The 26356-nt window shown below is 35.4% G+C and overlaps 1 protein-coding gene across 1 annotated transcript in view; it reads left to right on the forward strand.

Annotated features, from left to right (window-relative positions):
• Positions 1-26356, forward strand: part of ULK4 (unc-51 like kinase 4) — a 177391-nt gene that overhangs the window by 37820 nt on the left and 113215 nt on the right. Inside the window, exons 21-27 of the mRNA XM_026034836.1 lie at positions 888-1070; positions 4700-4827; positions 10367-10500; positions 14131-14252; positions 14603-14659; positions 17924-17975; positions 18068-18162. Of these exons, the coding sequence (XP_025890621.1) occupies positions 888-1070; positions 4700-4827; positions 10367-10500; positions 14131-14252; positions 14603-14659; positions 17924-17975; positions 18068-18162 (771 nt within the window). The remainder of the gene's footprint in view (positions 1-887; positions 1071-4699; positions 4828-10366; positions 10501-14130; positions 14253-14602; positions 14660-17923; positions 17976-18067; positions 18163-26356) is intronic.

Below are 26356 nucleotides of genomic sequence, written 5' to 3' on the forward strand. Positions count from 1 at the left end.
TAGTGCTGTATTTGCCTCTGAGATATTAAAGAGTGGTTTATTTTATTTTATTTTATTTTATTTTATTTTATTTTATTTTATTTTATTTTATTTTATTTTATTTTATTTTATTTTATTTTTAAAAGACTGGGCTGGTATTCAACCAAAGACTGATTGAATATTCTTCATTTTCTTGGCTAAGATTCTAGAGATGTAGGAGCAACATCGTTCTCATTTCTGAAGCTCAGCTTTTAGTTTCTGAACATGCTAGATTTAGAAATTCCTGGGATTTGTAAGACAGCCATTTTGAGAACAGCATGTGTGTTTTTTGTAGTAAACTGTTCTCTAACAGGTACCTAGGTTGAAAGTAGTTCATCTGAGGCAAATGGAACCTGTATTTTGATGGACTCTAGATAATAAACTGTTATATATAACATTATGGTGGGAAAGATACAAGGAGCTAAGAAACAGAAGGAAGATGCTTACCTTTATCAGACCTGAATTTGAGAGGTGTGTCGTTTCCTCCTGTCTGTGCTCCATTCCTGCTACTCTGTTATCTGATACCACCTGCATTCTGTACTGAGAGAAGACCTGAGCACAGACTGTGCCTCTCCATCATTCTTATCCTTAGAGGGAAAGGTAGCAGAGTGATGTTACACTGCTTGATGGTGCTGGGCCAAACATTTCAATTTTGTACACATGTAATCAGTAACGCATCTCCAATTCCATTTCTCTAACAAGAAATAGCCTTTTCTCGTGATATTTATCTTACAGTTGAAACATCCTGAATTCTCTTTATTCCTAATTCATTAGAAAACTTGTCACCATGTGTTTTTGTTCTCTGCTCTTTTTAGTAAATAAAAATAAAAGACGCTGTTATTTATTAGGACTTTTATTTACTTTTATAGGCTCTGTGCAGAATTACTCGTTACTCACCCAGTGCTTTCCAGAGTGTCATTGAAAAAGTGGGACTAACAGCTGTACTAAGTTCCCTGGCGACTGGAATATGCAGAGTGCAGCAGTACATGCTCACCATGTTTTCTGCTATGTTGTCGTGTGGCATTCATCTACAGAGGCTGATTCAAGAAAAGGTTTGCTTTTAATATTACTCACTTGCACAAAATTTCGTTAATGGAAAGTTAAAGGTGCTTCCACTGGTGCTTTTGTTTCTCAGCATTTTTATCTTGGCAGCACTCAAGTCTGTGAATAGCAGAAAATGAGGAACAGATATTTCAATTTTCTGAAATCTAGGAAATGCAGGTTTAATGTCATAATAGAGAAAAACATTCTGAGGGCCCAGTAATATTCCCCAGAAATTACTACTTAGGGAAAATTATCACCTTTTTTTGTAACATAGATTATTTATCTCTTTGTTTATATTTAAAGCAAACAAAAATACGAAATAATGGGGTGTATAGTTTTTCTTTATCCTCACAGATCCTCAAGAGCAAGTACTAATAGGAGTTTAAATTGCTACTGCAGCTAGAATTCAATCAATTTGGAAAATTCTAGGTTAGCAATAACTGATAATGGCCCCAAGGAAAAACAATGAGAAGTGCATGAGGACAACGACTTTGACGTAGTTCACTTAAACATTTGAAAGGGAAATAATTAGAGTCCTGGTTGAATCTAAAACTGTGTTTGGATTATGCTCTCCTTAAAAGACTTTAGGCCAATTTGTAAGTGCAATGTCTTGCAAAAACCACCATTTTGTTAACTTACACAGGTTTTCTTTTTAGTGTGGTTGAGTAAAATAACAAGTTCTGTGTAGGTTTAATTCCATTTCTGGAAGAGATGATTGAAAGCTCTCTGTTTTGATCATCAAATCCAAATCTTTCACATTCTATTTTTAGGAAAATAGTATTTATTCTTTGGCAATAAGTTTGTACAGTTCACAAACAAAAGTAATTGATCTCTACTCATAGAAAATAAAAATCACTAAGAAAATTGGAACTCCAGCTCATGTTTTCATCAGATCTCCTATCCTAATTTATGTCATAAACTGATACTCACGTTGACTATAAAAAATTCATTAGGCTTTACTAGAGAGCAGTTAGTTTAGTTTCTATGCATGTTATTTTCAAAACAACATTTAAATTAAAAAATAATCTGCTCTCTTCAAATAATCACTTTTTGCAGCCTAGGATCACTCACCTCATGCCTTGTCAGAATTGCCAACTCATTCTAAGTGTGTGTTAGCTTAGCCCTGTGTTTCCATTACAACAGTACTAACAGGTGGCAARTTATTCTATAATGTCCCATTTTCTAATAGTGCACTGTAGTGTGAATTGGTGATATATTCAGAGAAGTGCATTTAAAGAATATTCACTTGAACATTCAGAGAAAGATTACCGTATGTAGCAAGAATGACTACATCACGTTTGCTGTAAAGAGTTCCTTGCTTATATAAGACCTCCATTGCTAAGAGGACCCCCTTTCTCATMCTACAGTTCTAATGAACTATTTTTTATCCAAGTTTTCAGTTTCAACTTTGAAMCTCTTAAATCTACTTATACATGATATAAAGTGTTATCTTGGAATGCAGTAGAGTAATGGCTGAAACCTCATATATTTAAAATTCCTGCTCAATCCTTAATGAAATGTCATAGGTGTGTTGTGAACCCGTCTTCCACTTCGTATGCCCCTGCAAAGGACCTCAGTGATATTCAGGAGGTAATGACAAGCAAGGTTTTAATGCAGCTGCAAACCAATATATTAAAAGATACATAAAGATATAAATTCAGCATGGAAGGCATTTAGTTCTGTATGTGTTTCTTAGCTCAAAAGACTTAAACTTGGCCTTGTTTTCTACTTCTCTCAAAAAGAGAGATAAAACCAGGTACGAAATAAAATGCTGAAGAAGAAAAAAGAGAAATGCAATTTTGTGGTCCTTTACACTTCTCTAACTCTGCAGGGAATTACAGCAGCTGAGAAGGACTCTTTCCTCCCCACTCCTGCAATGCAGTGCCATTGTGTTTCTTGCCTTGGAAAAGAAAAGTGCTAATACGATTTTCTTAAAGTGTGAGGGGGATAAACAGAATAAAGTACATTTGACAACCTCTAGCWGCAGATAATAGCATCACTGATTATTTTTATCTGCCTGGAACAATTCGTCTGTAAATAAGCAAAACCCACTGCGGTAATTTTTTAGAAGTAGTTAGGTTATTCCGGAAGTCAGACTTTTTTTTTATTCTAATATAACATTTTTATAATTCTTCATTGAGTGTGCAAACTTGATTGACTCTTCTTTCTAGAAAATCACATGCCTACTTGTTGACAAAATGAAAGCTAATAGACTTTGCAAAAGATCTTCTAATTTTTATGACTTTAAAAATTATTATTATGTCATCAGAAAGAATCTGAGAATGCCGTATTTCCATATTTATTTCCATACTAAAATCATGACAAAGTTATAGCAATAGGTTGACACAATTGCATTATTTCTTTGCTTCCCTGGACTGTTAGTCATAGTCTCTTTTTATCTGTCATGTTCAGTTATGGGAGGAAAAAGAAAAAAACGTTTACAATGTTATTCTTGGTTTCAGCTACCTTTTCTGATTCTTCGTCTTATTCCAGAAAATAGGCAAATAGCAACCTCTGATACTGACAAATTCATCAATATGAGTATGAATTAATATTAYGTGTAAATACATTTTAGTGAAATCATTATAGCTCTTAACTTTTATGGTAATATTATGGAGATACTTCCAATTCTTGACATGAAATAACAGAACAACAAAGATTGCTGGGATAACTTAGTTTCTTGTATATTGAAATAATGGATTGACTTTTTTCCCTTCTGTAAAAACATTCAACGCTTTTCATTTCATTGCATTTTGTCATATATTTTAAATTTCTTCTCCTGTATTACTGACAATCTTGAGTATATAACTGTGATCTTTTTACTGGAGACAGTGTGTTCACATGCAATGGAAAGAGTGTCCGTACCCTGCAGAGTCTCCATGGATACATCAAACAGTTTCAGGSCAGAGAAGAACAATATAATAGTGAAACAGTTAATAATTAATGTAATAGAGAGTATTTCAGCAATTTGGCTTTTCTGATATGTCGAGTCCTGCAGGTCAGCAAAGATGTGCTACAGGCCGCCTTTGGGTAAACTTGKGCTGTTTTACTGTCCCCAAACAGAAAATGTCACATTTATATCTTAAACCAGATCATTAAAAAACTCTCAGATAAGTCTGATGTAGATCATTTGAATTGACTATGTTGTCTTACTCCTTGGTAACCAACCCAAAATAGTATTACAAAGTTCTGGTTTTCCAGAGCATGAGGACTACAAATAAATGTAGTCGTCTGTGCTTTGGCTTGGCGTTGCATCTTGTCGCTGTGCTGGGTCTGCCAGCGTTAGCAGGCAGACTGATGCCTGCAAGTTGCTTTACACAGATACTTATTGTATGTGGAGAAGGGGAGGGCTCTTCTGAATTATTGCATACAAAAAYAAACACTTTGTTGTATTTTGGAGTTTACTTTAAGTAGGTTATATTTCAGAAGTTTCCCCTGGCAGGTTCTCACTAGAGGAGATGAAGCTCATGTTCCATGGTCTGTTGACCTGTTTAAAGCAGTGAACTTTAAATTGCCTGTACTAATCAGCCGTGATATTAAGAACACTGTTTATGAACTAAATTACAAAAATATAGCAAAATACTAAAACTGTTTTTCATAAAATAATATTAATGCACTTTTTTTTATTCCCACCAAGGATTTTGTGACTACAATTATTCGTTTATTTGAAAGTCCTTCAACTTTCATTCGAGCAAAAGCCTTTCTGGTCCTGTTACAAGTTTTAATCAATAACAGGGAGATGTTGCTACTTAGTTGTCAAGCAAGGTAAGGTGAAAATTGAATATATAATTAGATATATGATGCTTATTTCCAAAGTCATACATGGAATGATTTTAAATGTGTTATATTTTTGAATCAGTGTTTTAGAAGTGAACTATTTTCTGTATAATATGAATCCCTTTATGATAATATCAAGAAAAGAATATTTTCTTGAATAGAAAAGAATATGTATGTTTTCACTTGGTCACCAGGTTATGATTAATCATAAGAGGAAGCTACTTTTCCTAGAGGGACGTAGGTCAAAGCCTGTAACTGCTCTGTTGCAGCACTCTGTGCAAACTACCAGTTTCCTGCACTGTGTGTGTGTGATATGACTGAATTGCCTCCAACTTTGGATCTGGCTTGGAGTTTTCTTTTTCAGGAGCCATAATGCACGTATCAATATTTTTGGGGGTCATATGCAAGTATCAATGTTCTATAAATAAGAGTTCTAGAAGAAAAGAATCAAATAAATGACCATAAAGTAATAACTAAAGGAAAAAGAAGTTCAGGAGAGAGAGAGCAAACATTTTGCTGTTTTAGGATGTTACAGAGAAAAATTATCTTTGATAGACCACTATGTTTAAAAAAAAAAAGAAAGAGAGAATAAAAACAATTTAAGAGTTAGATGAAATCATATCAGTGTTTGTTCAGAGTCTACAATCTCAGGCCACTTTGTGTACAGGTCACAATTTACTGCTCAGTTTCGATTTCAACTCGTTTTCCCCGCAGCTTTCTAGACAGAAGTCCTGCCCATGTGTGACAGTTGACTTCTCGAAAAGCATTTAAAAATTAGTCATTATGCTTGAGAGAGATTTAAGAGCCTGTAAGATGTGACCATTGCTTTTTGAAAATTCCCTGATCAATATGATGTTCATGGTGGTTACTCAGTCACAGTTAACGCTTTTTATGTTGGTACTTTCACTAATAACATTAGTGATACTATTATCAGTTAAGAAAATAAAATTAGTCGCTATTCACTGATTCTCCCAAATTAACTGTGATGCTTTTTTTTTTTCTGTAATGCCTGCACAGTGCTAGTAATTTACAGCCATTAAAAGCAAACGAACTAAAAACCCTTTCTGCTCTAAGGAACTCAGCAGCAGTGTCTCTGTATCCGCCAGCAGGTGCATGAGGTGGCAGAGTATTGTTCACTGTTTGTTTCTTAGAGGAAGAAAGATTCATATTTGGTGGTCTCACCCTCTGGCCCAATGGAAAAGCGTTTGTATACAAGGCAGAAAGACAAAATAAATTGTGATTTTCAAGTTTACATCCTTCCCGGTTAAAACAATAACTAAAACTAGCATGACAACAAAACTGCTCTAAAATTAGCTTACTAGAGTATGTCCAGTGTGTCCCTGTAAAGATTGCTCTTCAGACAGATCATGGATGGTGATATAGAAGGAGAAGAACATAGTTCCAGCTTTTGCTCAACAGAGTTCAAGACTACTGGGCTGTAATGTAAACTGTTGATCTCACCAGTTAATGGCTGTGGSTATAGGTAGATACAGTTTAGTTTAAAGCCGTTGCTTTGCTAATCAGAACCCAAGATGCTGTTCTGCATTAAATAGCACAGTTATTTTAAAATGGGAGCATGTAGCAAGTGCCAATTGTAATTGTTGTCATAGCCTTTCCTGTAGTTCATTAATGAATAAAAAGGAGAACCTTAACATTCCTTGTTTAAATGTAATATTTGAATGTAAGTTAAAGGTAATATTACAAGTCTGATAAATGAAATTCAATCAAGTGAGAAAGCATGGAAATGGAAAGCTGGAGGGAGCAATAACTCTCACAAGTCAGTGATTTGAGAGAAAAACGAAAAATTTACCAAGCAAATTGTAAAATTGTATCAAATGTAATAAAGCTCTAGAAAAATAAAAAATGCACTGTACTAAATGTCCTTTAAATAACTTGATCATTTTTGCTAGCAGAGGCTGAGTAAAAACATGTTCTTGAGTTGTTGGGCAAGGTGTCTGTACAGAGACCTCCTGCTTTAAGTGCAGTCACCTGGCAACAGGTCATCTTAGGGACATTCATTTCTTCCCTATTCTGATGCTGGTGAAGTTRTAGTTGAACCTTGAGCTGATTCTCTATGTGAATTAAGAATTGAGGAAACGACGGGACAAAGGAATTTAAAAAAATGATAATTAAAGAGACCTTGAGAGGTTACAGAGTCTGTCCCTCTTATGTAGATCAGACTCTGTTATATATCCTTGAAAATTGTTTTAGTGGCAATTGTTGGAGATTCCTTAGCCTCATTTATTGGATATTCTAGTTGTTAGCTATTTTTAACACTTAAAAATTCATGCTGATATCTCACCGAAATTTCACTTCTCCAGGTTAGAAAGAGTCAACACCCAGAAAACAATTTAGAATTTTTATTTTGCAGTCACTTCTGTGTATTTGACGACTCTTTTTGTGTGTCGTGTGTCTCCTCTGTCTTCTGCTCTTCTGCACTATGATTAAATCTCTTCTTTCTCCCTACTAATCGAACTTTGTGAGTGAGTAGTTCTTTTTTTTTTCTCTTTTTGTAAATATTAGACATCATTCCCATTACTCAATGCTGTTAACTCTCTGAAATTCTCCCCTTTCTTTCCTTTCTTCTAGTTGTTCTCAGTGCTTCTTCCTGGGGTCTTCTGGTCTTATCTTTGTCATGGAAGGGCTTTCGAGCTAGGTGGCCGTTTAGCTTGCCTTGATGTACCTCACCTTTGATGTTACTGTGCACCATGGATGAGGTGCAAGTCACTTGCTAGGAAGCAAAGTTTAAAACCCTTTGTCGTTCTTGTTATTGCCAATGATGCACGTTGTTATTGAAATGGCATACCTAAAGCTGGATGTAGTAATGCAAATAAGGTTTTATCAGTGGTGAGTGGACTGAAAGAATTCATTGATAGATGACATTTCTGCATGTATTTCCCAATTTCTCTCTTTTGTGCTGTGGTGTCATTGCTGACTTGTGCTCCCTTCGAGCCCTTGTTGGGGCTGGCACAAGTGAGCAGGGAGTGGAGAGCTGCCTTTGGCAACAGAGTGCATGCRCTGGCAAAAATCTGCTCAAGAGATGAGCTTTGGTTGTTATCCTTGTTTCTGATGTCCCAGCTGACAGCTGTCTGTTTGCCAGAAGTTACTTCTCTTATTGTAGGGCTGACAAGCAGGAATTTGTTCCTGCAAGTCCATTCACWGTATTGCATCTTAGCAGTAACCTAGTTTCCTCCATGCTTTGCTGCTTAAGCTACTGCAGTCAGCTAGGAACTGGAGAAACTTGCATCTTCAAGTGAGTGAAATGGGAGGGAGGGTCCATCAAATGTCCTGAGAGAAAATTTGGGTACAATAATGTCTTAATTTTCCAAAGCTACATTAGCTCTTAGTTTTCACTACTGTCTGTGAAGTTCTGTACAGTTCTGTACAGTTCTGTAATCCTTATGTTATACAATTGCTATCCTGTTACTAAGATAATATTTTTTTGTGCATAGGTAATGAATATAACATTCATTCTACCCCATATACTCCAGCTATCCTTCCCAGGTAGTTACTCCTCCTGGTGAATCTTTTCTTTTTTCTTTTTTCTTTCTTTCTTTTTTTTTTTTTTAAGTCAGATTGATTCTATACTCCATTTCACTGAGACAATTTTTTTACTTCTTCTTATGCTCACCTTTTCTCTACACCTCTCTATCATCCGTATTTTTCTACCATTCCTGTTTTATTTTGTTTCAGAACTATCTTCCAGGTTCTAGACCTTCAGTGTGTCTTTGGACCACAAAAGCTCCCCAAATATACAACTATCTGTATGCCAATAAGGGCAGATAATTTTGTATGTTGAACAGGTATTTTACTTTTAAGATTGACTGATGAAATTCATGTGGATGAAACTGAGAGGGGCACAATCATAAAGTTGTATTTCAGGTGTGGTATTTATCTATTTTCCTTTTTATCTAAAAGTCTCTATGTATCAAGCAGAATAAAATGTTAGTCTTGCAACACATTGTGCAAAAYCTTTATGTTTATAAAAAGCTTTTATTTCCTTGGTAAATAGTAAGGGTCTTGTTGGAAATTCCCATCATGTATTTTTAATTCCTGGGAGCATATGCCAGCTTTAAAGTTTACCCTTTTAATGAAAGCAAAATCTGATATGTGCATCCTCATAGAAATGTAATTGAAATGCAAATTCCAAACATCTATTGAGAGATGCGAGGATAGTGTCAGTTTCTTCATAATATGCTGTGCAATCATATCCATTTCTACATGATGTATATATATCATACACTTACATTGTGCTGTTATTTAAAGAGTAGAAAATTTTATAAGATTTTGATTTAAATCGGTCCCTTTCATATATTAAAAAAAAAAAGTTAAATCTTTAAGGACTAATCAAATTTTCAATAGTATATGTCTACCACACATATCAAAATTCATTGTAATTGAATAGTTTCTAGAGATAGGAAAAACAGAAGACGTCCGTGTAGTCTTGGGAAATGTYGTTGAACGGATTCCCCCTGGGCTATTGCGGGTGTAGAAGGTAGTTACTGAAGAGGCCATTTGGTTTCGCTCTGTTCCTGCCTCTGCAGAAAGCTGCAGGAAGGATCTGCAAATTGTAGTTATTCATGTGTTGTTTAGAGGCCTAATCCTGAAAAAATGTGTTCTTGGGTAATTCTTATTTCGATGAGTATATCCACTTCATACTTGTAGAAAGGAGTGTTGATTTTAAGGGTGTGTAACAAAAGGGATGGAACTGAAGAATCTTCTTAAAATCCAGAGTACAGATTTCACTCAGAAATGACTAATGGTTTTCTGCATCACACACCCAGGGAGTTTGAATCTGAAGCAAAGGTGTCGATATTAAGCCCCTAAAGGCCCTCCTGTCTATTCAAAAGAGCATTTTAAACCTTGCCTGAAGCATTCCCTAATAGATGTATTTTTAAAGCAACCTCTTGCAAGTTCGCCAATGACTAATAAATCAGTGACTGTGACTTCCTATAGAAAATGCCATTATGCAGAGTAGCATAGCTATACAGCATGCTGTGTCCATTGGAATGTAAGCAGAGAGTTTGTCTGGAGAAATCTTGAACATCTAATCACCAGCGAAAGGATGTAAGGCTGATTAGACTTTGGATCTCTTTCAGTATTGCCATTCTTATTTATGCTGACAAATAGACTGTAATATTTTTTTTAATTTTTGGATTGAAAGTTCGCTTGCTTGGGACTTAAACTATACTTGCTTTGATTGTATTATGTATGCATAGGCTTCAAAATAAAGTAGATTTTAAAATAAGTCTATCCCTATCAATTCTGAGGAGGGCTCCCCTCCATATGTTATCACATCTTTTTTTTAGCTTTTTTAGCTTTTTTTAGCTTTTTTTTTTGTCATTCCATGTCATGGTAATTGTGTTACATTTAAAAACAATTTATTTAAAAGGAAAATCCTGAACTTTCAACAAAATTGCATGTTGATTGTAACCACAGATACTAGAAATATCTGTTTAAGTAGTATTTTTGAGATGTAGTATCATTTTTTGTATGAAAGATAATATTTGCACTTACTTAAATATAGGCTCGTGATGTATATTGAAAGAGACAGCAGAAAGGCCCTACCAGGAAAGGAGCAGCAAAGCAGCAATGAATACCTGTCAAAATGCCTGGATCTTCTCATCTATCACATTGTACAGGAGCTGCCAGGAATTCTAGGTAAATTGAATTGGTTATTGAACAAATCTTACCTTTTCATACTTCCTTGAGAAATATTTAAGTGTCTTCCTACATATAAAGGTGGAAAGATGGTGTTTTCTTATTACATTAAGTTTGAATTGACATCAGGTTCACCAAGTTTTTTAGTTACCCCAGGATTGGATATTTTGCATTGGAATCCTTAGTGCATTATTTCATATATTGATGCTTAGTACTTGCTGGAGGGTAAACCCTAAGAACTCAATTGGGATTGAGTCCCAATTGTACCAGATGCTTTCTGAATGTTCTAAAGATATTCCCCAGATGGAAAGAACTTAAGAACAAACTTTCCTTATAAAACGTAGGGCAAGGAGAGRTGCACTAGGACATATCTGTGAGTAGGTTTTGTCACTAGGAATGAAGCTTAAATGTTGAGCWTCTGCTTCAGGCAAGTTTTCTGAAAACATTCAACCCAGGTATTCCAGTTTTTATAGAAAGCAGAAAGTATACTGCCTCGTGCTTTAAGGAAAGGGGGCAAGATTTTGTCTGAGGGAGCATCAGTGCTTCTTCATGCCACCCTTCGTGCTTTTGGGAGAGACTTAATGGAGACTTAAAGTTTCAGCAAAATGGCCAATATGCCACAAAACACCTTCAGCCAGTTTTGTGGAAATCTGCAYGAATTTCGCACTAGTATTTGAGCCTTTGAAAGGAAGAAAAGCTACTTAGAAGTTTGTAGAGGGTTTTTTTTTGTGTGTTCAAATAGAGCTTTGCTTGGGCTTAGCAGGTAGATTTATGCTATCCTTGACTATGCCCAGACCTCTCATAGTGGGATGGGATCACTGGAACATAGAGGCCTGGCAGAGGGAACAGTGAGAGGCAAGTGTGGGAGTAGGACAGAGCTTTCATGTTATAGGGGATAATTTGGGCTGATGGGCAACTAGGGAAGAGGCTGAAAAAGAAACATGCATTAGTTGCTTACTGTAGTTAATTAGGAAAGAGAGAAGGAAGGAATGGAGAAGAGAGGAGCAAGGGAAGGGGGGATAGAGGAAAGGAAGGGTGCAGTAGGAAACAAGAGGGAGGGAGAAAGGAAGGGAGAAAACCAAAAGAGTGGAAATGAAGAGGGAGGGAGAAAGGAAAGGAGTGGGGAGGACAGAAGAAGGGGGAGACAGAGGAAGGGAAGAAGAACCGGGGGGAAATGGAAGGAGGCTTGAGGGGAAAGAAGGAGAGAACATGGAGTGCAGTATAGCAGGGTTGGGAGGAGGGAAAGAAAGAAGGAAGGAGTGGATGGGAAAGAAGGAAAGAGAGGAGGGGAGGAAGGAGAAAACATGAGATTGGTGTGTTCAGTCTGAACCATTATCAAGAAAATTGTTTAAAAAATCACATTTTTAATAGGGAAAGAGTAGAGTGAGAAAGGTAAATGGGATGATAAAGGAGGATATCCTAGGCGTCTTCAGGAAGAGAAAGGGAGTAGTATCCTGATGTGTATCATTTCCTATTAAATTACAAAATTATTTTCATATATTTATTTTCTTAAGAGTTGATATTTGATGTATTTCTCACTGGGTATAAATTGTTGCTAGAATATAGAAAAAAAATGCTATCACTGCCTGGGTCAGTAGAACTAGATGCTATGCTGCAATTTTAAAAGAAACTGTACTTATTATGACAAGGCAAATTTTACCTTGTTGCAAATACATGGTTTGTTTTTTTTAACTAATATCAGATCCGTATATTGGGCACTTCAGTATTTTCTTCTTTTCCCTCTTCCCTTCCCCTCTTCTTCCCTTCCTYCCTTCCTTTCTTCCTTCCTTAATATTGATATACAGCTTTAATGGCTTTATTTGAACTTTATTTATAAGTATAAATTTTAAACTTTGTTTTCCTTTCCAAACCAGATTTGTGTTTTGATTGTTTCTGTTAACTTGGTCTGTCCATATTTGTTAGAAGACTTTTTATTACAGAGAGTATGGAAGGAACACCTTCTTAAGAGGGTACAAGTTATGGTCCCCTAAGAAAAATGATTTACAAAGGGGGACACTTAAAAAAACAATTTCACTGTTGGTTTAGAAATGATTCATAGCTAATTTTTAAATTTGCTTGAGTATCTTTCTAATTCCATCTTCCTCCACCAGATGTAGCTATAAACTAAATGGATTAGCAAATAGAAAATAGAACTTTGCCTTAAAGATGTATTTCAATAAATGAAATCTAGGGAAATCTAGGGAAAAACTTTAAAGATTTTCAAGTTTTCTTCAAAAATCAAGTGTTTTTTCCTTCTGTATTTATAATTATTTTATGAAATAAATATACATGTCTTAGATCACAGTAAAAACTGAAGTAACTGTCTATCAATTGGAAAGCTGGCAAAAATGATGACTATATCAGCTTAAAATGTAGAAAGATGATAGGAGTGGAGTTGATTTGAGTATCTGCTATTAACCACTAATGTGTAGGTAAATTACAGCCTTGTTATTAATTCAACACAGGAATGTGTTGATGAAAGGACAGTGTTTTGTCTCGTATATTTGGAAAGTTTTAAGTAGCACTTCCATTTTCTTGAGCAATTTGTTGTAGAACAAGTCAAATCTTTAAGCCTATTTTTTTACAGTCTAATTTAGTGCCAGACTCTGTCCATCCTGCTTATGTGAAAACTGAACTGCACAGGAGCAGAAGAAAAGCACTGGTGTTGTGCAACTTGAATTAGTTTGATGACTGTCTTTGTAAGGAAGGRCCTTTTCTGGCATGAAATTTGTGTGAAATACTGAATCAAGTCCTTTATTTGTTTAATGCCTATTTGATTAGCTTTTTAAAATTTTGTGGAGCTCTTTCTTTAAGGAAGATATTTAGTAAGTGCTCTTTCAAGCACAAGATTTAGCTTTTAATATTTTTAGGTTTTAATATTTTTATAAGCATTGTAATCTCTTTCTTTGCATGTGAGCTACCACTTCTCTCTTGCTTCTTCTATTTTAATCCCATGAAGAAGGTGTCTTATTTTCTGAGCCAATAATGAATGTACCATAAACTCAGCATAATATTCCCTGATTTTTTTTTTATGCTTCTTATAGTTTTACAAGTTTGTACTACTGTGATGAGAATTCTGTTCCCTCAATATTGGTAACTTAGGAGGTAACTTAGGTTCTCTCACTGACTGGCTGCTACCTCTTTATTTGCTCCATAAAAATTCCTGTTGCTTTAGATGGCTCTTGTGATTTTTAAAACTGGCCTGTGTCTTCCAAGGGGATTTTCTAAGGGAAGGAGAATTTTTTTCTTTTTTTCTTTTTTTCTTTTTTTCTTTCCCCAAGAGTATAATTTTATGCTCATGTAGCCACTTAAACCAGTATATCTGGCTATGCTGCTATAAGGGATAGTTTAATCTTCCCTTCTACCTTTGCCTCCTGCTTCTATTCTCGCCCTTTTACTGGAGGTAGCATTTGTGCATCTGTCCCTTTAGCTGGAGCAGGGAATGGACCTCGCTTAAAATCAAGCTAGGAAAGCATTGGATCRGTACCCTAAAATATGCGGGGTCACATGAACACTCATTTCAGCAGGATGGGCAAGGTGAGATTGAATGGGGAACAGAGATGTTTTATCATTTGCTTTTGATTAGTAGACAGCTTATGTTAGGTTGGTCTCGAATGTTGTTTTCTGCAGGTGACATTCTCAGTGCCTTAACTAATGTCTCTGGCCGTAAGCACCCATCAACAGTTCAGGCCAGGCAGCTGAAGATGTGCCTTCCCATGACGCCTGTAGTGCTCCATCTYGTCACATCCCAGGTAGACTTTCCTTTCCAGAAAAAAAAACAAAGAAAAAAACCCACATACACACAAAAAAACCCCAAACCCCTAAACTTGTTGCAATTTCCCAAAATGCAATTTCTGCTGATTATAGTCAGAATGAACTAAGTATATCTTCTTTTAATGCAACAATATCAGTGAGTATCCCACCTAAGTAACTGCATTAAAGAGGTAAATCTTACCTTGTGTAAGGCAAATCTGAGAAAAAAAGTATTTTTTTTGTCTTTTTTTATCATAAATATGAAATGCATGCTTTACTTTTTTTTGTGGATGTAAGATATGAACTTATTGTAATTAAAAAAACCCAAACTTTTGTTAAATTCAAATAGGTATTTCGTCTCCAGATAGTAACAGAGGAATTTCTTTTCAACTATGGGACCTTACTTGTGAGTAAAACCTGTTGTTAAATTAAATTTTATTTAGAAAATAATGCATATATGTACAGCTTGGGCAGTAATTTTAATATAATTACATTACATCTATAAATCAGAGAAATAGAATTTTATTCTGAGGCTAACCCTTTAGCTTCTATTAAAAATTGTGTATATTATCATAAAATGTTTTCTATAGTAATAGACTGAGTCTAAAAGAAATCCTGTTATCAMGTATAGAGCAACTTTATGCAAGTGTATTAAATTAAGATTTTTTTGTGCTTTATTTTAATGTAGGAAAATCTAACTCTGAGTTGTACACAATATTCTTTCTAGATTTCTAATCTTAGGACGTGAGTAGAAATGAAAGATAAATTATAATGTAATCTGTGTTTAAGGTATTATTTCCTTTTGTTATCTTTTCTTCTTGGCAGTATTTTTATACTCTATTTAGTTGATGAAAAGCTGAATATTRTAAACTACAGAATTAATATACTTGTGTAACATCCACAACCTGTTTATGGCATTAGCTGTAGCAGTGGAACTGGGATTTTAAATGTCCCATAAAACAGTATGGTTAAAATGAAGTGATGCTGTTGTAATGTAATTTCCTTCTACAGAAACAGTTCTTCTTGACAAATGAGAGAAATCATTTTTGATGTCACATGTCAGTGTTAAGCAAACACTTTTAAGTACTCATGTATTTACTTCCATAATAGCGTGCAGAAGTGTTTCTCCACAAACAGCTAGATTACAATTTACTGTTCAGATTCATTTCTCTTTCTTCTTGTCTTTTGTTTCCAAGAAAATGTGGATTTAATATAGCTCTACTGGCCTGTGATTTGTGTCCACAAACTGTTACTAGAAAAAAACAATTAGAACTAACAAGCAATAATAAACTGTAGTGGTTGTATTATTTTTTTTTCTTTACAAAGCATTTGTAAATAGGCAGTAGATATATTAATGGCTTTGGACCAACCTTCTAGAAGGTGCAAGTCTTCTGTCAACAATGTAGGTACAGCAGACYAGGTAGAATATTGGTTTTCCTTTGAAACTCCTCCAACTTGCTTGAATTACTGACTAAAGAAGTAATTTTTCACTTAGTTCATATTTCAGTCTCTTTGGCTCCAGTGCCATTTGTAGCAAACTTATCAGTATGCATTAATTTTAGAGTCTGTGATACTGTGTTTTTGGACTTATTCAGAAATGGGCAACCATCCCCATTTGAATCCTGTCTCTCTGCAAAATAGTTGGGACTTTTAGACTATAAAAGTAATGTATAATAACAATTTATATATTTATTTGTTATTGGGGATAGATTTGAAAAAAAAAGTTTGGTTTGTCTCATGTTATAGCTAACAGTGAGTAGTGAAGCCCTTAGAAAACCCCTGCTGAATATTTCCTGCAGCTTGTCCTTTTAATATCCATGGAATTAGGCAACTCAGAGTCTTGCATATAGTCTACTTGAATTTATACGTAAAAAGGAGAAATAGTATCTTAATGGTGCATATCAAATTAGAATTCATTTTATAGAACTRTGTGTTGTGATGTGACTAATGTAATTCCCTCTGGAAGAGCAACTCTTYATTCTGCCAAGGAACAGCCTGCTCTGGGATTGTTTGTTTAGCAACATTCCCACTGACATCTACAGAAGTACATTTGATCATCAACTCATACTTTTTTAAGCACTGTGATAAAACTGAGGCCTCTAAGAGTGTCAGTCAGTCTTTCAGGATTTTTTCTGATTTATTCCAAAGATTTTTATTCTTAAGAATGAGAAGTGATTAGGAATGAAAAGATGTGTGCTTGATATGTAGGAGGAAAAAGGTAATTATTTTCCTGTAGCCATTCTTTGAGAAATAACTTTTTTTTTCTTGCTCCTTCAAAATTGCTTCCATCATCATTATAATCCTCGGTACTCTAGTGCAAAGAGATGGAGATGGAGTTGGGACAGTTCTTCCCTCATGTGTTTTCAGCTGTGAACAGAAARGCAGGGAGGAGACGTGCTCTGCCCCAAGAGCACGGCCAACAGGAGTTACTAGTTGAGTGCGTAGCAGACAACTCACCCCACATGGAATATGCAAACCATTCCCCACCATTGCTCAAGGAATGTAAAACTCTCCTAAATGAGCAAACAAAATAATGTACTGTCCTCCAAACATAAATTAATTATATTGAAACTAGTAGTTTTTTTAAAATTAAAAGGAAGGCAAAATAACTGCTTTTTTAACAGAAACAATTTAATTTTGTGACTGCCTCTGAAATATTTTTAAAATATGAAATATATGAACAATTTTTAACTGTTTTGATTAGAGAAAAACTCTTTAAATGTTTCTTATGTATTGAGAAAAGGTAACTTGTGTAGGCTCTTCTGCCAATTTAAAATACAATAACAAAATTGCAAGTGACAGTAAAGCAAAAAGTCACATAAAAATATATGTGCAACTGAAATTCAGAAAGAGTAGCATCGCTATTAAATACTGTGATAGTAAATAAGAGCATTTTTAAAAATTCTGTTGAGAATTACTCCTCTGTAGCAAGTGTCAATAAGATACCTTTTGCATTCCCTATGAAATAAACAGCAGTGCACAGCACTGAAATCGGATGAGTGAAAGCAAAAAGCAAAAGACTATGGATATAATAATATTTTCTTATACCAGGTTATTAATATTTCATTGTCCCTGTTCCTCAAAATGATTACTTATTTAGGTGCTTCTTAGCAAAAGGGTATGCCTTTGTGCATGTACTTTCTACATGTAAGTATATGCATAGCATATGTAGTATGCATGGAGATCAAAAAGATGGTGCAAATAACAGAAAATTGCATTTTCTCGAGGGTCTTTGGTCTTTTTAATGAGTTATTTTAACGTAACCATATCCAAGGCAGTTCAAAGTCTTTTCAGAAAACACAGCTTTCTGTCAACAATAAAGTCAGACATTTAATTACTGACTATTTAGATGGAAATGTTATCATTCCTGATGTAAGTCAGAGTAATAGCCCTTACCGCTCCCTACTTTTAAGTGTCCAGCGGCCCTGCACACTTACAAGACTGTTAAAACAACTAGGCTGTGAATGCTCTCATATGTTTGTATCTTAATAATTATGAGAATGTTTCCTGTGTTTAGGTACATTAACTTCCTGTTTTTATACAGTCTCTTAAAGAATTCCATATAACAATTACCTAATGAATACATAGAACTGCTAAAAATGCATAACGTTTCTAACTTTTTGCTTTTAGAGTGCTTGCACATAAATACTTTTTTTTTTTTCCCCTGTAGAATTTTATCAGATCAATAGATTCAGGAGAAACAAATTTGGATGGAGCAATAGGTAAGGTAATCTATGAGACTGCTGTATTTTTATATATGAGGATGTTAAGAATAGTAGAATTTTATACAGGAATATATGATTTCTACYGATAGGGCAAGCTGCATCTGAAGAATTGATTAAGACTACTTTATCAACATTTGAAGCAATAACGCAGCATCCTGCCCTGCTGACAATCCATCGTTCGACGGTAAGTCTGGCAGCAAATTAAACAGTTGCAGGATAGTTGGCTGAATTCCATTGATAAATTGGATGTTTTGAAGATTTCAAAGCTGTTGAATTCTGTCTTAAAATGTAGTTTGGTTCTATACGACAGGAAAAATCTTTATTGTTTATAGAGAGATTTAATTTTCAAAGGGAAACATTCATAYTCAGTTTTCTATAGCTAGTTGAGGAGTTACAAAGAGAGGGGGGAGAAGGATATTTGCCTAAGGTATAGAAATAGCAAATCTTAAAAGGAGTTTCCTGTGAAGTAGGAAAACAAATACGTTGCTCATACCTCAAAGCAAGTATGTCGCTATATATTAGCGAAAATTTCACCACATTGTTTGTCATGTTTTAGTATGGCATGAAAGGACTGTCTCTGAGGGCTGAAGACCCCCATTCCATCAATACCCTTCCTGATGAGATTGTCAACATGAGTAGCAGTTTTATACCAGTTATGGCATGTCTTTTTGCTTCAGTTTAACTATTGGATTGCTAAAAATTAGATGACAATTACTAAACCCACATATTGTAATCTTCTCACATCACTAAAGATTTGTTGTCTGTTCAGTATTTGGTCAAATGATTAACTTGGCACTAAGCTAGCTGAAGCTAGAACAGTTACATTATAAAACAGCTGTCAGCAAACAGTAGCTTAGAAAGGTTGAAGTAGTGATTGACATTGTAACTTCTCCCACTGCATCAGCTTCAGCTCAATTCCCAATTTCAAATTTAAATGTGTGTGTTTGTATGGGAATTTGATTAATAGCATGGCACTCTGTACATAGTAGTTAAAAGGTTAGCTAATTAGTAGTTACTCTCATAGACAGGCATTAGCAAATTGGGCTAGAAAAAAATGAGTGAGTTTAGACATTACATATTTTTTTTAGAAGTTGAATCTTATTTGGTCTGTGCTTCAGTTGCAAAATATTAAGACGTTAAAATAGTAAAAAAAAATTGAAATACAAGTTGGAATTTAAATAATTGTTYAATGTTTATTTACATTAATGCCCACAACATATTATGTGTGTGCTAGCCAARTAAGTGTCCTTATCTACAAAAATCTTACAAAGTAATAGTCAGAGGGGAAATAGTAYGAAGTAATAATCAGAGGGAAAATAGTACAGCATTTATATAGTAACAGTTCAAAATTCTTTAAGTAGTATGGCTAATGGCATTCTCTAAAATATGTTTAAGTGTAGATGAGCAATGAACATCTATTCCTATTGCCCTACATGACTGTCAGTTTGTTAGTAATGGTACTATGACATCATTTAAAAACAAATAATTATTTTAAATAGTTGTTCAACTTCTGTGGTTTTTCAGTGTGTCTTATACTGCCATAAACATGTACTATTTTTGTGGCAGTCCAACAACATTTACTGAAATGTCCATACCTTCTGTCAACACATTATATTAAATTTCCCTTCCTGCTGTTTAAACTATGATGGTCTGTGGTCGTTGYATCCTCCTGTTCCCTCTACCAAGAGAGAGAAGCAGACCCCTTTACCCCACTTCATGACCCTCCTTTTTCYGCTTCCAGTATCACAACATATTGGTGGAGGTGCTATCCCACTCTCTTAAGTAATTACTAGCAAGGAGTAGATGAGGTTTGTTTAAGTATCTGAATTTGTGGGAAAGGGCTTACGTTATCACACATAAAACTTGTAGGTATTTGTTTAAAATCCATCAGTTACATTTGTTTAGCCAAATGTAAAACTTCCTGCCTATCCAATGTGTGCATATTTTTGAAACATACCATTTTGGTAGAATAGCTTCCTTGATTTTGAATAGCTGGATTTAAAATATATTATTAAAAATAATTATAGCCTTCACAATCAACAGCTTTTTCTGAGAAAATAAAATCAACAGATTTTATTTTSTTTGTCCATTTTCATAAATAAAATTTGTAATATATCCTGAGCCTCATCAAACAGCCATTTGAATCTACAATACAGTGGAGAAAATGCCTTGAATTTAGTATGCTATATTCAACAAATTGTCCACTGTAATTAATAATCTCCAACCACATCTGTCACTACTGGWGCAAACAGTAATTAGTTTAATACTATTTATGAAGTCTAGTGTGCTAATTATTCCTGAATGCACAGTTCATGTTACTTTAGAGGRCTCGCATTGGTTTAGTTTACTTCATCTTTCATGATGCATACAGAATATTTTAGAAATTGTGTTACTCAAGAGACACTTTCTAATTGCTGCTCGTTGAGCATGACTGGAATCTATGAATACACATGCCACCASCCAGCAGAACATGGTGCTTATTTAAAGAGTTGAAGCAAGACATGTTGCAAGGTTGCAGATCGATACTTAAGTATATTGATAGTTAATAGAAAACTCTTTTACTGGAGGGAATTGTGCATCTTAGGCTTTTATTTGGAGCCTGGATTGCTCATTTAGAGTTAGTTGGTTATGAAAAGCATTTCATAGAGGAAGCCAAAACCTTCCTGAGAGGATACATTTTTTTCCATCACAACAGCGACATTGCTTTAAAGTTGCAAATGGGAATGAAACTTATAAAGTTCAACCAGCTTAATAAAAATGAGATTATATTAAGCAAGCAGAACTAGCATGTTTTTCGATTCAATTCTGGTTTTAGTTTAGCTACAATGAAAATTACATASGTTAATAGGGATTTCAGAATAATACTTCAGGTTCTTTTCCCCTTTCAGGAGAAAAGAACTGCTTGTTCTGGGTTCTAGTTTRTAATGTCTCTTGCCAGTTAAAACAACAACTTGGCCTTGGCTTCCCTAGTCCTATCCCTGCACACTTGGATGTTGTGCCTGTGTTCCTCAGGTGGCCTGTCACTGTCTTCCACCTTCTATACGCTTCCTTTTTCTGTTTGAGTTTGCTAGAAATTCCTTGTTCATCCATGCAGATCTCCTGTCTAGGAGACTAGACTTGCTAGACTTCTTGGTCACAGGAATGCACTATTCTTGATCTTGGAGGAAGTGATGCTTGAATACTAACCAGCTCTCTTGGTCCACTCTCCTGTCTAGAGCCCTATCCCATGGTAGTCCTCCACGTAGATCCCTGAGGAGAACAAAGTTTGTTCTTCTCAAGTCCAGAGTTGTTATCCTGCTTTTGGCACTGCTTTCCTCTCTCAGGATCCTGAACTCCTCCATCTCATGGTCGCTGCAGCCAAGACTGTCCCCAACCTCCACATCTCTAACCAGTCGTTCTTTATTAGTACAAGGTCCGTAAGTGCATCGCTCTTTGATGGCTTATTCACTGCTTATCAGAAAATTATCAATGCTTACCAATATCCTCATGGAAAGTTTGTGCCTTGCTGTCTTCATCTATAGCAAGGTACTCTGCTTGTGTTGTTTCTGTAGGAGATATGAGGGTGGTTGAGGTCCCCTGTGAGAACCAATCTGTGGTCATGACACTAGTCCCAGCTCCCTGTAGGAGGCCTCATGTTTCCTCTTCCTGATCAGGTAGTTTGTAGTAAACACCCACAACAGCATCACCCATGTTAGTCTGCCCCTTAATCCCATAAACCCCCAACCTGTTCATCATCCACCCTTAGGCAGAGCTCCAAACATTCCGGTTATCCTCTCCCTTAAGGAGTGAYTCCCCCTCCTCTCATTCATAGCCTGTCCTTCCTAAGGAGCCTGTGATCAGCCACGGCAGCATTTCAGCCATGTGAGCTCTTTCCCCAGGTCTCTGTAATCACAAGGAGGTCATAGCCCTGTTACTGCACACACATTGCTAACTCCTCCAGTTAATTCCCCATGCTACATACATTGCTGTACAGGCACTTCAGAAACTTCCGAGAGGTACCCAAGCCTGCTGAGCTCTTAGAAGGGATGAAGAGGTTTCCCACTAGTCTTATATCCCCACCTATAGAGACCCGCATGGTCTCTATAACTCTCTCCTTTCCCATCTTCCCTAGTTTAAAGCTCTCCTTACCAAGAATGTGATTCTCAGTCACCATGCTTAGTGTACCTCGCTGTATATAAGGATTTAGTCTAGAGGCTCATTCCACTGTGAGTCTTTTTACTGGATATTTGGGAAGGGTGGACTAGACTTGGTGAAGTTCAGTAAAGCTGAGCCAATGTTTCTTCATTTCTAACAAAATAGGGGCATATTTAGGGTGCAGTTTTAGCATCTAACATGCCATGAACAGTGGAAACAGGCAGAGAAACATTGAAATAGTTGTCTCCCCTCCTAATGGCAGCTGAGTACTTAATTACACTGAAACGGTGGCTTTTATCTGTTTCTCTTTGGAGAACTTGTTAAAGTAACACACAGCCTTTGCAGAAGAAGTTCTATTAAAGTTGTGCCCCTCTTCCAAAAACTATGATTTTAGCTAATAAGACACTATGGAAAGAGTACAGCTTTTGAAAGCTCTCTTAGAGTTATTACAGTTTTCCTTGCAGGAATCAGTGAATGTTACAGATAGAGATGTTCAAGTTTTATACCAAACCAAGTATACTTGGTTTTCTAAAAAGGTTTTGACAAAATTGTGCACCACATCTCTTACAATCTTCTTCCTCTTGCCCTCTGACCAACCAACTTCTTTTAACTAGTTAATTTATATGAAGTAGAGAATTGAGATCATTTTTAAGAATTTAGATATGTTAAAAACAGTGCTTTAAAAGCATCTGTGTTGCAACATATGCTATTTATAAACAACCTGGAAAGCCRAATGAGGTGACAGGACTGATTGATGACACTAAGTTATTCGCAGTAGTGAAAATTAAAAGTGGCAGAGGAGTTGCAGAAGTTTTTCAACATACTCAGGGAAAGGACAATAAAATGACATGCAGTTCAGTACTGATAAATGTCAAGTGATGCACACRAGGAAAGTCATTCTAACTATGCATACACTGTGTGAGACTCTAAACCACTTGCTACTGCTCTGGAGATCTTTTAGCATACATTTTCTATGAAAATGTTATCTTTATACTCAGCAGTGATAAAAATGACAACTAGAATATTAAGAACAGCTGGTAAAAGATCAGTGAAAGAAGCAGAAGACATTGCTATGCTGCTGTCTGTGGTGCTCCCAAGCCTGGAATAACAAATGCAGTTCTGGACATTTRCTCGCAAGGAAGATGCATTTCAACAAGAAAAGCTACAGTTCAGTGATGCAAGGAAAGGTTGAATAGAAAAGAACTTCAGATCTGAAGCAAGATACTGAAAATGGAAAATAATGAATGGCATGGAAAAAATGAATTGAAAATAATTATTCATATTTTTTTGTACAATGTGAATGAGAGAGTATCTAGGTAAGTAACTAGGTAGAAGTGCCTTTTCACATTGCATAATTGAAGTGTAGATTTTAATGCCATAGGTATTGCTCATGCTAAAAGCGTAAATATGTCAAGGAGGATTGTTCCCAACCTGTAGGACAGATTTATGAGAGAAGGCTAGCAAGCATTATTAAATGCAAAAATATAACTAGAGCATTGCTTTATGCTTGTTCTATTTCTCTTGCTCTTTTCTTTCTCTTCTTTTCCTATTGTCAGAAACCAGATTACCAGGTCTGATCTATCCTTTTGATTTTTTCCAGTACATATAAATTGTAGCAGAGATGTGACTGTATTATTTGTAGAAGTTTCTAGTATTTCCTTGCTAGTTTGTGTGCTGATAACAGCAAAACCTTTAAATGTTATCATTGCAATACTATTACAATGGTGGCTTTGTGCAGTAGGGACTCATGATGTTCAGTTCACGATGTTCATCAAGCTATTTAGCAGGTGGTATAAACCCATACTATGATGATGTAGCTATATTATCAGTATTCAAACTGTCTAGTCTCTTCAAGCTTAGAGAAAATTTCCCACTTTTTTTTGTTAATAATCTTAGCAATAAAGAAGAAAAAATATYTGAACATCTTCATATGTATATGGAGATTTGATTCCAGGTAGATGTCAGGYGTCATTTAAATGAAGAAAAAAGGAGAACCCTTTTGGGATTCTTGTATTTGTTTCAGAATCTCTCAAAAATACCAGCTGTGCCTTCTTTATACAAAACTTGCAGAAACTTATGTACTACATTGGTGAATATACTAAAAATATTTTTGTCTACTAAAGACAATACTGTTAAATTTTCCATATATGACATCATCCATATAGTATATTTCACCTCAGTTTGATAGTTTATATCTTGTTTATATCAAATTTGTGTTCACTTTCATGAAAAAACAAAAACACCAACAAAAAATATCATGAAGAGAAAAACAATCTTGCAGATCTAGGAGATAGATACCCATTTTTAATAGCTTCCTTGTGTGTGTGTGTTCTGCTATGCTCTTGCATCAGTAAGTATTTTTCTATAGGATTAGTGCTTGATTTAGTTGAGCTCAGCTCTACTGCGAAAGTGCCATGAGGGGAACACCTGTGATGGAGAATTCCATATTAAATAGCCCGTTTGTCAAAACTGAGAATTGTATTAGAGAAAACAAACAAACAAACAACAAAAAAAAACTAGAAAAAGCTACTAAAATTATTTAAGACATAAAGAGGGTGCTTTACAATGAGAGTTTACAATGAGAGTTTAGATTTTCTTAGCTCTAAAAATGAGTTGTGTATAGCTTAGCTACATTCTCTGATGTGGAAAGACTATTGTTAATAGTAGACAAAAGTCAAAAGAAAATCAAAGTTGTAGAAGCTGCAGTTGTGTCATGCCRTTGCATGCTGCCATCTGGATCAGTCAGAACTGACACTGGTGATAAGTGGTCCTTTGTGTTCTGAGTCCCTGCGTTGCTTCAGACCGTCAAGAGGTCCTTTTTGCCTTGTTTCTCACAGCTTTAATTTGTATTTAAACACGTTTCTTTGTTTGAGAAGTATTGCAATAGTTTGTGCTTTTTTTTTGTGTATTTGTTTTTGATGGAAACTTTTCATGGACATGCATTTTTAATGCTACCTCAGAGGCTGGTTGTGACAGACATACTGTACTGCCATTTGTAAAGCAGTTTAGAAACCTCTAATGGGGAAGCTGCTGGAGAGCAATGTAGTTTTATTGTCTCTCTTCTTACATCGAAGATGAAAAGGCCATGAAATATTTCAGAATGAAGAAGTGTTGAGCAGTCAATAATTATGCATCACTACATAATATGCTTTGTTTACATGCCTGGAAGAGTAGTTTACTGCTAATCTCTATTTTTATCAGTTTAGAGATGATTGACATTGTTGTTGCCAAAATATATGTATGAAAAATCTAAATTGATATTTAATGAACAGTTAGAAGTCCGTATTTTATTTATGTCCTTTTTGCTTCCTAATTTCTTATTTGTGACATGACTGTGAATCAGAAAAACTGATTCTGCTTAGACTTTTCCCTTATGAGGAAGTCCCAAGGATGTTTAAAAAGGTTTCTAAAATCAAAAGCAGAATTTACTAAAATATTAGTTAGAATGCTGTGTAAATGGAAATAAAAAGGTTTAGATAATGGCAAAATAGAAATGAAAAAGGGTTCACTTCCTGCTACCATCTCCYGAAATGTGGAAGCTTAGCCTCCTAGCATGGTCGGTCAGTCTGTTCTCGATCCAGAACATCTCCTCCTCTCTCTGATCCAATGACTCTCTGCAGGACCATGGCAAACCTACTCACGCCAAACAAGGCTAATAGGTTTCTTGCACTCATCTTACTAACAGCAAAATCCATAGATTAAGAACTTGCTCCTTAGAAATACAGATAGTAAATACTCTCTTATGTCACTTGCCAAATTCAGCTAAAATTAATGAAATAGGACAAACAGAATATAATAAACTAATTCTATTAACATAATGAATGTTTGACTACCTGCTTTTTTTTCAAGAAGTCTTTGTAATACCCTAACTGAAGCATGGCAAGATTTCCTTCTGCAGTGAGACCTAGRTGACCTTCCCCATTCATACTCACACTTGATGCTGCATCTGCATCTCGACACTGCCTTCTCCATTCTCTTTGAAGCTTTCTGAGGGTGGGAGATGTTTCTAAATCGGTCAGCAATGAGAAAGAAATTCTGTCAGAAAATCTGGTATAGAATGGTRTTAGTATTGCTTGGGAGGTGTGTGCAGGTATTTTATTCCTATAGTTCCCTTAGGTTTAGGTATTCTTTTCCTCCTCAAGGAATAGAATAATGATGAAATGGGTGGAGAATCTGCAAGTGTAAGAACTATCATTTTGAAAAAAAGGATCTGTAAAAAAGGGAAAATTGGCTCTTCTGAAATC

This window comes from Nothoprocta perdicaria, unplaced genomic scaffold (genome assembly GCF_003342845.1).
Source record: "Nothoprocta perdicaria isolate Ctin4 unplaced genomic scaffold, notPer1 scaffold_150, whole genome shotgun sequence".
Taxonomy (NCBI): domain Eukaryota; kingdom Metazoa; phylum Chordata; class Aves; order Tinamiformes; family Tinamidae; genus Nothoprocta; species Nothoprocta perdicaria.